General features: G+C 45.4%; 1 protein-coding gene across 1 annotated transcript in view; it reads left to right on the top strand.

The window, feature by feature from the left end:
- Nucleotides 1-11689, top strand: part of LOC143297337 (uncharacterized) — a 92499-nt gene extending 80810 nt beyond the window's left edge. The window contains exon 4 of the mRNA XM_076609630.1: nucleotides 141-11689. Within this exon, the coding sequence (XP_076465745.1) occupies nucleotides 141-6503 (6363 nt within the window). The 3' untranslated portion in view covers nucleotides 6504-11689. The remainder of the gene's footprint in view (nucleotides 1-140) is intronic.
- The last annotated feature ends 3041 nt before the right edge of the window (nucleotides 11690-14730 follow it).

Raw genomic sequence — 14730 nt, 5'->3', positions numbered from 1 at the left:
GACAGTGTGTATTCAGAAGTAATGGTGACTGGACCATGGAGTGTGTGTGTAAAGCATGTATTCAGAAGTGATGGTCACTGGAGTGTGTGTGTAAAGCATGTATTCAGAAGTGATGGTCACTGGAGTGTGTGTGTACACAGGTGTTCAAGGACCCCAACGTGGAGAATGCCATAAAGCAGACAGAGGGTGCCACCCTGATGCTGAGCACAGTCGGGGGCAGCGATTGGTCGGCGGCCCTCAAGGGGTCGGAGGTCAACAAGCTGCTGAAGGTGACGGTGAACCCGGGCAGCAAGACGGAGGACGGTGGGGGTGTGGCACAGTTCTCTGCCTACATTGTCAACCTGGTGCGGGTGGTTCCCCTGGCCTCCATGCTGCAGGCCTCAGATGTCATTGGCAATATCTCCTTCTCCCGCCCGGTGCTCTACATCTTCCCTAGTTACCAGGGTGATGCTGCGCTGTTCGGCATGAAGGGCTTCAACATGCTGGTGGATGCAGGCTACAGTCGCCGGCCCTGTTTCTGGGACTTTGTGCGTCACCTGGACGGCATTGACGCACTGCTGATGACCCACTTGGGGGCGGACAACCTGTTTGGCCTCAAGGCCCTGTTGGACAGAAAGGTGTCCGACTCCGTCCACCCGGACATTGATTACATGTATATGAACGTCCCCAAGGGGAACGGGGCCAAGGCCATAGATCAAGGGGAGACCAGCGCTTCAGAACTGGTCATCAGTTTGGCCACCGAGGGAAGTAAGCTGGTGGATTTGAGCCGTAAGTTGGGTCATGCCCCCCACCCACTGACCCGTCCTCTGTCCAGCAACCTGGAGCCGGTCAACTTGTTCCACAAAGTGGGAAAGGGCTCTCTGGACATGTATGTCCTCAACCCTGTAGGGGATGCTAAGGAGATGAAAGAGTTTTTAGCTCAGTGGGGCAAGCAGGCTTCCAGCTTTGGCCAGGCTAACGGCGTCCCCATCCCCAACTGCTCCTCCATCTGCGCCCTGTTAGTGGTGCGCCCAGCCAGCTCCATGGAGAAGGTGACCCGCATCCTGTTCCCGGGCACTGCACCCCAGCACAAACTGCTGGAGGGCCTGGAGCGCGTCAAGCACCTGGAGTTCCTCAAGCACCCCACCTTCTGCACCCATGACCTGCTCAAGAGCAAGAAGGCCGCCATGACCAATGGCCGCGCCAGCTCCGTCAGTCGCAGGACAGTGTCTGCCACCGCATCACGATCCACCACACGAGCGGAGCCTCCCAGACACCTGGACACCAAGCCCAGCCCCAGAGCCTCTCTGCCATCCCCCGCCTCGGGCAGGACCTCCAAGCTCCAGAAGGACTCCAGCAACAAGCGAGTGTCTGGCGTGACCAGGGACAAAGTCAAGCGAGACGAGAAGGAGAAGGAGGACAAGTCCAAGTCATCCACCTCCTCCAGTCCCTCCAAAGCATCCATCAAGACCATCTCGCCCACCAAGTCTCCCTCCCCTGCCCGGACCCCGGCCACTGCCTCCCCTGAGGAACAGCCGCCAGCTGTGGACAAGAAGCCTGCAGCCCCCAAACCTGCCAGCGATGACAAACCCTCAGCCCCATCCCAGGACCTTGACCAACATGTGACTGCATCCTCTGCTGTCACCATGGCTGCGGCCCCCTCCAAGGTTGAGACCCTGCTGGATGACAACCGTCTGGCTGCTTCCCCTGACGCTCTGCCGGCCCCTGACCACTTTGGGAGTGACGTGGACTCCAGTGCTCAGCCACCTGCCGCTATGATCATCACTGAGCGGGCCAAGCTGCAGGAACTGGGTATCTATGACAACGACGATGATGACGAAGGGGTTGACAACCGCTACGATGAGAAAGAAAATGGAGGCATGTTTGGAGCCAGAGACTTCAGCGAGGAAGAGGTGCAGCCTCAGGCGTTGCCAGAACCAGTGGCTGTGCTGGAGACACCCACCAGTTCAGAGTCTGACATGATTCCAGACACCTTCGCCAAACCCTCCCTCATGGAGCAGTCTCAGCTCTTTGAGCACGGCATTGAGCCTGACTATGGCAACGAGGGAGAAGTTTGCGTAACTGAGCCCCACATGGAACAGGGTGTGGAGAAACAAACCACAGATCCCGGGGATGAAGGTTCCTCTCTGCTGACAGGGCCCCCCATTGAGCCCTCCCCTCCTGCTGACCCCTGCCAGGCTGTGGACTCTTCTGTTTCTGATTTCCAGCCAGAAGATCTTCAGTCTGGTCAGGCTGGTGAACCTTCTTCTGAGGCTGAACCTCTTGCTGCAGAATCTGCTCTGATGACGCAGCAAATGCCTGAAGAGTCCTACCCCACTGCTGAACATGCTGAAGAGAAGACCACCTTTGATGACATGCCACAGGATGACCCTGTTTGTCTCGTTCCAGAGACCATGACTAAAGAAGCCTCCCCTCCTGCGGAATCTGCAATGGAAGATTTTGCTCCGCAGGCCTCTTTCCCCGCTGGATCTGTTCTCTTGAGAGAACAAGAGGTGGAAGATGAACAGCTGCCTGCTTCAGCTGAGGAAGATGTTCCTCCATCATTTGCACCACAAGAAGATGATCAAGTACCCATGTACCAAGAGGAATCAAAGGCCGTTGCTCCTTCCAGTGACTACCAAGAAGATGATGAACCAGACCAATCTGATGATGAGGTAGTGAAGGAAACCCCTGCCGACACTGATCTGAAGGAAGAAGTCGGGGCAGACATCTCTGAGGACGAGGGGGAGGAATCAGTTCCACCTGCAAGTTATGGTCAGAGAGAACCCAGTCCCGTGATTGAGGAACAGCAGCTGTCTGCCACAGAACCAGCATTGGAACACCCAGCTCAGGACTTTGACCAGGATCATGAAGAGGAAGAGGACCAGACCTTCCCTCCCTGCCACGGCTCTCAGCAAGCCTCCAGCCCAGAACAGTCAGGGCTCAGCAACAGTCTCCACGACTTTGAGGGCGAGGTGCAAGACAATAGCACCTCCCTGAAAGACCCCTGCCTTGCCCCCCAGGAACCTGACCTTGAGGACAATGCCAGAGAGTCGCACTCTGGCCTGGAGGAGCCCAGCTTTGAGGACAGCCTGAAGGAAGCCAGTCCCCTGATGGATGGCCCCAGTTTCCATGACAGTCTGAGGGAGCCCAGCCCTTTCCTGCAGCAGCCAGGGGATGATGATCATGCTGCTGGAGAGCCAGGCCTTGAGGGCAGTCTGAGAGAACCATATCCTGCAATGGAGGAACCAGGCTGTGAAATGAAAGAACCAAGTCCACCATTTGAAGAGCATGGCTTTGATATGAGAGAGAAGGACACTAGTCCTGCTGTGGATGAGCCAAGCTTTGACATAGAAGAAAGAGAAGCAAATCCAACTTTGGAAGAGCCAAACTTTGATATGAAAGAATCCAGCCCACCTCTGGAGGAGCCAGAATTTGAAGTGAAAGAATCCAGTCCACCTCTGGAAGAGCCAGACTCTGAAATGAAAGAAGCTAGTCTGCCTCTGGAAAAGCCAGGCTCTGGAATGAAAGAAGCAAGTCCACCTCTGGAAGAGCCAGGCTCTGAAATGAAAGAATCCAGTCCACCTCTGGAAGTGCCAGGCTCTGAAATGAAAGAAGCCAGTCCACCTCTGGAAGAGCGAGGCTCTGAAATGAAAGAAACAAGTCCACCTCTGAAAGAGCTAGCCTCTGAAATGAAAGAAGCCAGTCCACCTCTGGAAGAGCGAGGCTCTGAAATGAAAGAAACAAGTCCACCTCTGGAAGAGCTAGGCTCTGAAATGAAAGAAACAAGTCCACCTCTGGAAGAGCTAGGCTCTGAAATGAAAGAAGCCAGTCCACCTCTGGAAGAGCTAGGCTCTGAAATGAAAGAAGCCAGTCCACCTCTGGAAGAGCGAGGCTCTGAAATGAAAGAAGCAAGTCCGCCATTGGAAGAGCCAGGCTCTGAAATGAAAGAAGCAAGTCCATCTCTGCAGGAACCAGAGTTTGAAATGAAAGAATCATTGGAAGAGGCAGGCTTTGAGATGAAAGAGGAGCCAGATTTCATTTACAAAGAGAGAGAAGCAAGTCCATTCACAGATGAATTTGACACAAAAGACAAGATAGCAAGTCCAATGCCGGAAGAACAAGAATTTGATGTGAAAGAACAGGAAGCCTGTCCAGTGTTGAAGGAGCCAGGTTTTGCTATGGAAGTGGGCCCAGTTCTGAAGGAACCAGACTTTGAGATGAAAGAAATGGAAGCGAGCTCTGCCTTGGAACAGCCAGGCTATGAAGAGCCTGAAAGAGGGGAAAGCCCAGTCATGGAAAAAGTCAGTTCTGATGACACAGCAGGCGCAGGTTTTGTGTCAATGAAGGAGAGAGAAGCGAGTCCATGCCTTGAAGAGCCAGATCTGGGTGAGGAGAAAGAAGCAAGCTTGACACTGGCAGAACAAGGCTTTGACACCTATGGCAGAGAGGTCAGTCCTGCCCTTGAAGACGAGAAGAACGATGGCGAGCTGAGAGAACTCAGCCCTCCCCCTTCACACCTGGGCACTGGTGATCATGCCCAGGAGCATGGGGAGTTTGCTGACAAGGCTGAAGTCCCAGACCTGTGTGCCAGCCACATGGAACGGCCTCTCCCGTCTGGCCACGCCCAGGGTCAGGGGCTGGAGATAAATGGTGCCGATGAAGCTGAGGAGGACCTGTTGGATGAAGAGGAGGTGCTGAAGAGAGAGGAAGTCACTGGGCTGAAGGAAGAGCTGGCAGCGAAGGAGGAAGAGGAAGATGAGGAGGTGGATGTCGACGACAGAGCTCAGGCCGACATGATGACCCACCAGACGATGGACAACATGGACATGTCTGACGATGACGATCAGGATGAGGATGAAGAAACAGCTGAAGCTGTTGACTCAGGAGACGACAACGATGACTTTGTCTATGAAAAAGAAGTCAATGTGGAGGACGAAGAAGTACTGATGGCTGGTGCCTCTGTCACAGCCTCAAAGGAACAGACTCTGGACACAGAAGAGCCAGCTCCCCAGAAGATGGCAGGCATGGATGTGGAAGAGAAAGAAGACCAGACCTTAGACAGTCAGATTCCGGCCCACACCCTACCAGCGAAAGACAACTTTGAGGAGAAAAAAGCGTGGGAGGAGGAGAAGAAGCTGGGGGAGAGTTACGGGCAGGAAGGGGGTCTGAGGGAGGAGAATGGGGACATGGCAGCCATGGTGTCCATGCAGCAGACACACCCCCAGGCTGACCTGGCCCAGGATGAGGACAGCGACCTGGACAGTCAGGACCCTGACCCTACAGACCACCACAGCTTGAACCCCTTCATTGGCATCGGGGAGACCTCTCCAGCCTCGGGAGACACCGCCCCTACAGGACACGGACAGTATGCCTATGAGGATGATGATGTAGGTCAGAGAATGGCTCCAGAGGATGATGAGGGAGGTCAGAGAATGGCTCCGGTGGGGTTTGACCCCATGGCCCAGTGGGGACCTCCCACAGGTCTGCCTGCTCCCGCCCCACAGCTTGACGATGTGGATGCTGTTCCGGAACCCCTCACCGACACAGAGTCCGCTGATTCCTTGAAATCGGGCGAATTTGTTTCATGCCCGGCTGCCTCTGAAGAACCCTATGATGATGACATGGAAGCTGTGAGCAGACCGGAGCATCCGGCTGAAGGAGATTTCACAGGCAGCCACATCCATGGAGACCAGTTTGAGAAGGATGACGACAAGGACATTTGTGCCACAGATAAGTCCAGTGAAGTGGATGCCGCAGAGTTCGACCCTTTGGCTGAGTGGGGGAAGCCCATGGGCTTGCCCGCCCCCACCCCCCCAGACACCTCCAACAAGAAAGATCCCTCCAGAAAGGGGGCAGGCGATGCCAAGAAGGCCGACAGCAAAAAGCCAGGTGCCACTCCCACCAAGAAGACTGGCCCAGCTTCAGCAACAAAGTCCCCACCCAAAGCGACGAACGGCACAGCCGACACGCCAAGGTCGGCGCGCTCCAAACCGGAGGCCAGGAAGGCGGAGACCCCGCGCAGCACCCGTCCAGCCAGTGCCAGGAACCAGGACAGTGCCAGACATGACCCCAAGACCCGCACCACCCCCACCCCCACACGCAGAACAGCCAGCTCTGCCCGGTCCCGGGTGTCCCCCGAGGTGATCAAGATGCCCCCCCTGCCCCCCTTCTCCCCATTCTACGTGGATCTGACCTACATCCCCAGCCACGGGGACACTGGCTACGTTGACAGCGAGTTCTTCAAGCGGGTCCGCGCTCGCTACTATGTCCTGAGCGCTCGCAACCCCAACCCCAAAGTCCTGGAGATGCTGATGGATGCTAAGGCCTCGTGGGACAAAGCCAACGAACAGGAAGTCACCATCATTCCCACCTACGAGACACAGATCCTCCAGCACTGGATGGCCGTGCACAAAGAAAAGCTGGCGGAGAACAAGATCGACATCGCTCCGGCTGCCAGTCGCTGTACTGTGAGGCTGCAGGATCACGAAGACAGCTGCTATACCTACAGGCTGGAGTTCTGAGGGCAGGGCTTGCTGGTCAGGGCGCATCACTGCAGGGACAGGAGGGGGGTAGCATAGGGTTTAGACCACAGGACACCAGAGAGTGTGGACCCTGCCCATGGCTGTGTGGGGAGAAAGGGAGGGCACCAAGGTTTGCTGCACTGTGGACCAGTAGTACAGGTGTTGTGTGCAAGGCATGGCGGGTGTCTCACCAATACAATTATGACTGCCAAGAAACGGCACGATACAGAATGAGAAAGGGGAAAGGGTTTTTTTGTTTGTTTTTTGTGCAGAATGAAAAAGTGAGAAAACTTGGCAAATCTGAAATCAGTGCTATGTCTGAAAGTATATAACTTCATTCTGTTGTTTATTGATTTTTTTTTTTTTTTTTTTTTTTTTTTGACCAAGTCTGCTTATTTGTAGTTTGTGTTGTTTTATTAGCAATAGTTTCCAGCTTTTGTCATAACATCAGCAGTCAGAAGCACCAGAGGCATTGTTTTCTTCTAAGCACATGCTATTGTGCCAGTCAGTGTAATTGTGGAACTCTTTTTTCGTCTAGATAGAGTGGAAGAAAAAAAATCATATGCCTGTGAATGATATTGTTTAACCTAGGTTTGTATGTATACGACTGCTTTAATTGTCTGGAAGTCATCTTGTGATGGACAGATTTCTGTTGGTTGCTAAGCATGGAGGTGTGAGCTTATTCATTTTCTTACTGTTTTGATCCTGATTCAGTACAACAAATAAACCACAGATTGCACTGGGAAGAGGAGATAGTTGTCACTTAACAGACAGTGGAATTGTCATATCATTGACAACAACTGTCTGTATTAACATTAATTTAGAATTTATTTTCAGATACCTTAGCTTTTTTAAATTTTATATGAAGTAATGGCTTATATTCATTGGAATAGTCCAGTGTGTTCTTTTCAGTTGTGCATTACACGATTCTTTCCATCTGTCATGCTGATGCCACCGGTGAAAACCTGGTGAATGTCCAGTTCATTTACAATTATAAGTTTTGACTTCAGTTCTAGTTTCAGCATTTTCAAAACCATTGTGTGTGTTTCGAAATTTGCACTTGTGCAGAACATGTTTCTTTCTGTCATTTTATTTTGGCATTGGATTTTTTGTTCCCCACCACCACCACCACCACCACCCCCACATCCCCTCCACATACCATCATGTTTGAAGGGAGTTTTGGTTTGACATGGCACTGAGAGTAGTTGAGTGACGGAGAGTGTTCCACTGTTGCTGATGATAGAATGACTGCACTGATTAAAGCTCTGGTATGGAAGGGAAGACTATGGCTGGTGAAGCACTGAAGGCTAGCGCAAATTGACTGTGGTTGTTCATAAAGAACAGAAAGTTGTGTGCAGTGTCATCATCACAGTCCTTCATATTTCATCCATGGTGCCAACAGTCTGGGAAAGAGCACAAGGACACCCAGCCTTGCCCTCTGCTCCCACTGTGGTGATACCATTCATATCCAGAAAAAAGGGATCAAAACCAAACACTTGTTTGTTGCTTTCAGGGAATGCAGATCTGGCTGGTCTATGATGAAGAAAAATTATTATTGCCCACAGAGGGATCAAAGTCAAAGTGTCACTGCTTTCAAGGAACACAAAACTGTGACGGGAAGGACTCTGGTATATGAAGGGGGAAAAAATTACAATCGTCTATGGCTCTTTAAGCTTTGATACAGAAGAGAAAGGTCATTGAACTATTGAAGGAAACAATGCATGATAGAAATTAGTTCTTGTCACTGTTGAGTACCAGGGAAAGAAAAGTAAGGATCATTCCATGTGAAATCTTCAGCAGTGATGGGAGGTGTGTCACATATGTCAACAGGACAGTTGAATGAAGGGACATTGTTTTCCCCAGCTAGGTGCCACAAGGAAACCACCACACATAAAAAAAACCCCACAAAGCTCTCTCGCAGTCTGCTTGTCCCCTGGCCCACCTATGGTCTATTGTCGTTGACATGTAGATCATTTGGAAAGAGTGTTTTCCTTTGTTGGAGTGTTGCACTCAAACACACAGCATTATCGGCGTCAGTTTCATGATTCATACCAAAGGGGAGTTAATTTACCAGAAGTGCACACTGTTCAAGGGAAATGAACCCTTTTCAGTCAGCAGGGCAATAAGCAACATATTGATTTGATCAACATATTGATTTGATTTGTTCAACGGAAGTCATAACTCCTGCCAGCATGAGCAACGAAAGTGATTCATAACTTGGTTTCTTGTTCCTCAATGCAGGGAGGAGTATTGAATTAACACTGGTTCAGAATATGCAAGGAGGTTCCCTGGGCAAGAAGGCTGATGAGGAGACAGAAACTGCCTTGCTTAGCCATGTAGATTTGGAAGTGACAGACTTTCCCCCCCAGCACTGGCTATCAGAATTAAAATTACGTAAGTCAGTGACTCGCACAACACATTCCATCATCTTGAACAGGTGAATAAAATAAAGAGAACAACAAGTAAACAAAACACAGAAGAGCAAGTAAACAAAACAAAAACAAATCTTAGCAATTTTCCCAAGGGAATTTCAGGATTTGTTTATACCTTTATTTACCTGTATGCAAAATGATGCCAAGTGTCTTGCATTGTTGCCATGAAAAGTGTCCCATTGATTGTCTTGTCAGAAAACACTTGTTTCAGGGGTATTGAATGCTTCTGGTCCAAAATGGTTTCAGATCTTACTGGAAGTACATGAGGAAAAAAACCTATGGAATGTTTTAGCATATCACACTGGAAATATGTTTTTTCCTCATGTAGTACAGAAAAAAGGCCAGAGATACAGTGAAAGAAGGATCAACCTTAGAAGATCTGTTATTTAAAAAAAAAAAAAATTATAAAAGAGGGTGGTTGTTTGGGGTTTTTTGTGGGGTGGGGATGGGGGTTCATTTATCTAAATGTTTCTATGTAACCAGCTTTACTGAACTTGATATATTCCATGGTCGCACATGATTGTGTGTGTGGTGGTCTGAGAAAGTGGGCTGAACTTTTTTTTTTTCTTTTTTTTTTGGTTGGAAGGGAGGTATATTTAACACCAAATTGTGGTCCAAATTATCATTATCATTGTCATGGGCTGAACTTTTTTTTCTTGGTGGGGAGGGGGATTTATTAAACACCAAATTGTGGTCCAAATTATCATTGACATGGGCTGAACTATTTTTCTTGGTTGGGAGGGGGGTTTATTAAACACCAAATTGTGGTCCAAATTATCATTGTCATTGTCTCATTCAGCTGTAGTCTTCTGTATGACTACTTTTCTATTTTCATAAATTTGATGCCTATTTGTCTTTCAAGATATGTCAAACAGCTCATGTTATTGTCTCTGCTGTGCTCACTAGGTCTTCAAAATGTTTTTGTTTCCCACATGTTTACCAGTTATGACTGGGGTACAATTATTGGAAAAATAAAAGATATAGATAGATTTGGAACTGTTTTCAATCTTCCCCTCATTGTTGTGAGACGACCAAAAAGAATAGAAGTTATCAATATAAATCCACTGGTACAAAATGAACTACATGCATTAGCTAATAGTGGCTCCTCTGCTCCTTTCACTTTCCCTCTGATCCCACCTCTCCATTTCTGTTTTGTGCCCATGTGTATTGAAATAAAACATTTTCTGAATCTAATTAACTTAAGATGATAATATATAGAGATTCATGACCTGTTAACTGTGTTTCCTTTTGAAACGTGTCAGCTATCATGGAGATTTTTTTTTAAATTCTTTTAGCTATGCTATTTTTTGCCTTCTAGAAAAAGTTAGCTTTGTTGAAAGAAGCTTATTTTAGTCTGCTCAAGAAAATTAATTATGTGTGCCCTTCCCTCCTCTCAGATTAAAGAAAATAAGAATATCATAAAACTTTTTTTTCTTTTTGTCTGTGAAATGGACATGGCACAGGAGAGGGGTTGGAGCATGAATTCCTTATTCTGATAATTTTTACCATATAAAAAGCTTATATGGAAATGGGATGGGGAGGTGTAAATCTGTTTTGAAGCAAAGGAAAGATGTGTGCAGTTCAGCCTGTAATACCACTGCCTGTATTAAACGCTCGACTGTGATCCTTTTGCTCTGAATTCATGTTGTTGTTTTTTTGGTTCTGTTGTTTTTTTCATGCTGCTGTACACATCCTTGTTTTTGGTGCAATCATGCTTATGCTTACTTAATGTTATTTGTTCTCATGTGTGGGTATAGGGGTTGATTACTGTTTGTGTTGTGGAGCTACTGTTTGAAGGTCAACATTGAGGTCACTGATGAGGGGAGATAATCCCCCTTTTTTTGCCCACCCTTTGCCATCCACCCCCATCATCCAAGTTCCCTTTGAATTCACCTTGTATTTATCTCTCTTTTTTTTCTTCTTTTTTTGGGGGGTGGGGGGGTCATTTTCCCTGGAACATAGTATGTGTTTCCAACACAGTTGTCACATATGCATCCAAGACTGTATCATTTTGATGTACAACTTGTTCCTTCACACCACCCACACAATCATGCAGGTGCTTGCAGGCACATAAAATCACCTTCGGAATGCACACCACATATATTGCAAGTCAAACATATTTTTGATAACAATTCATGTAATTGCTCATTTGTTTCATGGTGACACAGTTTTGCGGCTGGTTTGGTTTTGCATGTAATCATACAGAATGGATCTGTAAAGGAGAGTGCTGAATAGATTAGACCTTGACATGGGATTTTTATTTCTCCTTGAGGATGAAATAGCGTGCAATACCAGGGGAGAGAATGCTGAGTGTGACAGGCTGTATCCAGTGTGTAGTGTTGCTAAGCGATGGCCCGGTTGTGTAAGATCATTTGGTTTTTTTTTGCCTTGGTGTTTTTGTGCTTGGCTCTATTCATGTAAACTGTCATTGGTCAATACGTATGTTTTACTTGGTCTCGCTTTCATACCCTGTTGTGTTAGAATTTTTTCCTGTGTATTAAATCGCAGAATGTCGCTACCATTGCTATTTAATTCTGTCATGAGTGGTGTTTTAAATTGCTGATTGTTGCTGTTTTTGTTTGATTGTGATCATTTTTTCCTCTTACCTTTTGTCATGATAGACATTTTGTGTCAGCTGTCGATGTGAATTTTGTTAGGCTGTGATCCATGTACATGTGTTTTCTCTTCTTTTTTTTTCCTTTTCTGTTGTGGTTTTCTTCTGTCGGTGTAGTCCAATAAAAAGCAGAAAAAGAAGTATAGTCACTGGAGTTTGGTTTGGTTTGTGTGTGCTAATTACTTACTGCTTAGTGAATGTGCATACATTGCATATTTTCACATACATGTAAATCCATGTGTGCACACACAAACACGTTTATATATGCACCCTGATTCAAGTGGGTTCAGATAACAGCATCACCAACATGTTCAAGATCTGAATTATTTTTTGGCTGCCATCATATCATTGTCTTCTCAGAATGCTCACCTTGACATATGAAACTTTAGTACAATTCTATTTAAACAAAACAAAACATTTAAAGTGTGGTGCATGTGCGCACACGCACACACACACACGCACACACACACACACACACACACACACACGCACGCGCACACACATACACATATACATACAGAGAGAACCTTATGCACATATCCGCACATGCACGAATATACTTACACATACACCAAAACAAGATGTGTGATTGTACGTCATATCCGACATTATTTTCACTCTCAGTACATATGTGTTTGTAATCCCCAAGAGCTTCACACACACACACACACACACACACACACAGAACATTAGGATTATACAGATTTATCCAAGAACCAGTCACCATTTTTGTGAAAACCTGAAGTGCTCTCCCATATAGAAAATCAATATTCTTATTATCTAAAAATATACACAGACGGATCTGTTCTAGAAGATGGTAATTCAGGAGCGGCTTTTGTAATTCCTTCATTTAGAATAGAAAAATTATACTATATTGGTAGACAATATTCCATTTTCACAGCTGAACTTATAGCCATACTTATGGCCTTAAATTATATTTCAGACATTCCAAAAACTGTCAGTGAAATTCTATTATGTGTAGACTCGAAGTCAGTATTACAAGCTATAGAATCTTCAAATTCAAAGAAGCGAATTGAGATGACAATGGAAATAAAACATATTATTCACCAACTGACAAAACAGGGCATTAAAATAACTTTCTGTTGGGTACCTACGCACTGTGGAATATCTTCAAATCAGTGGGTAGACCAAGCAGCTAGAAGAGCAGCACGTAATTTCGAAGGTACAATACAACTTGACATCCAGTTAGATCTACATGAATACATTAGTTGTATAGAAAATGTATCTAGAAATCGATTTAAGAAATTAGTTATAGATTCAAATAATCAATATTACCAATGTTGTGTAAACACAAAGAATGCAGCTAATCCCAAACATTTTCTAAATTTGACACCAGCAGCACATTCAAGACAAATTACAAGTCTAATGTATAGAATTCGTTTAAATGCCTTTCGCACAAAATTTTCTAAAAATATAAAATATATATGCGTTAAGCAAATAACTGTAAGTCATCTACTCATTCATTGTCTGAGCATAAGACAGTTCATTCCTAAAGATGCAGTTGATGACTTTTCTTCCAATATTTCATCAGCCACTGAAAAGATTTTGAAAGATTATTCATTGCTTAGAATGCTTTCGGAAATTTTAAACCCCAGTCCAGTTGGTATCCTCCTTTGATGTGTTATAATTAATGTTGTTATTTATATTTACATTGTTGTAGGTTAATACTTGTTGATATGCATATACATATTCTCCTTCCCATGACACCTCATTCAATACACACCACAATCTCTTTAGACCTTTTTCTTATAATATACTTTTCCTCTGATACATAACATGAATACTTTTTTACACTAATACTCACATGCATTCCCTTTCCTTTATCCACTTCTTTACTCCTTTCCATCTAAAAACACTTATAGTGAATAGATGTTAAACTGAAGATAAAACACAGAGCATTAATTAATTGATTAATTCTGTCATGTGTGTGTGTGTGTGTGTGTGTGTGTGTGTGAATATTTGTTGTATGTGTGTCCATGCACAAATTGAATATTGGATACACATGTTTAAAGATATGGTGTGCTTGTTGATTTCTGAAAACACCTACATGGACCATGTGCCATACAACAATGATGATCACACACACACACACACACACACACTCACACACACACACACACACACACACACGTACAATTAAAGACAGAATCAATTAATGCTGTGGTGTGTGTGTGTGCATGTGTGCTCAAGCTAGCACTTTTCAAGTTCCAACCAAAGATGTTCTGTCAGAATTTGGCAAACTCCTGAGGAAAAAAAAGGCGCATACATCAAATCAAATGTTTCCATCAATGTATATATAGAACAGTCTTTCTGCTGAGAAGAAAACACTGCTATAAAGTTCCCACTGGTAGCATTACTTTGTGCACATAAAAGAACCCATGCAAAAACAAAAAAACAAAACAAAAACAAACAACAACAAAAAACCGGCCGGGGGGAGGGGAAGGGGAGGGTTCCTAACAAAAACTCTCAGAGTTGTTACATACATATGTCATTCTGTTTTTTATATATATTATTGAGAAGGACAATTAATTAAAGGTGCATGTACTGAAAATAAACAAATAAATAAATAAACATATATGTTGTAGATTTGTTGTTTTTTGTTTTGTTTTGTTTTTTACAAACATCTGCTCGAAAGCAAGAAAGTGCATCTAAAACCAAAAAGAACCCATAACTACGTTCCTGGATTTCTGGTGTTTAGCCCCATTCACGAGCATGGAATGCCACTCGATGAGATGGGCTGGATTTGCGACAAAAACAATCACAGCAATTAAGCAATGGTTTTTTCAACAATACATACAGTATGTTTATGGCTGATCAAGGAATGGTTAAATTTCCTCCAAAGTACTGGAAATTTCTTTGAATGTAGTACAATTCTTTGTTGTTAAATGAAAAACCCGTTGATTAATGTTATTGTATGCATAAAAAGCACGTGGGTTTTTGCGCGCCAATGTTGTTTTGCCAAGGGACACAACTCACAATACTGTTTAATGTCTTTCGGTCTCTGACATTTTAATTTTTGTTGACAGAAAAGGCATTTCTCGGTTTCCCACTCAAACACAACTCACTGAAAAAACTATATGGTCTATAGAAATGAAAAATTGAAGAAGCAAAACCTTTTGACATCTGGTGGACAGAATACTAGAGCTGTATCATTTTGTAC

Source organism: Babylonia areolata, chromosome 22 (assembly GCF_041734735.1).
Source record: "Babylonia areolata isolate BAREFJ2019XMU chromosome 22, ASM4173473v1, whole genome shotgun sequence".
Lineage (NCBI taxonomy): Eukaryota > Metazoa > Mollusca > Gastropoda > Neogastropoda > Buccinidae > Babylonia > Babylonia areolata.
The sequence above is the reverse complement of the archived record's forward strand: the minus strand, read 5'-3'. Positions and strand labels throughout refer to the sequence as shown.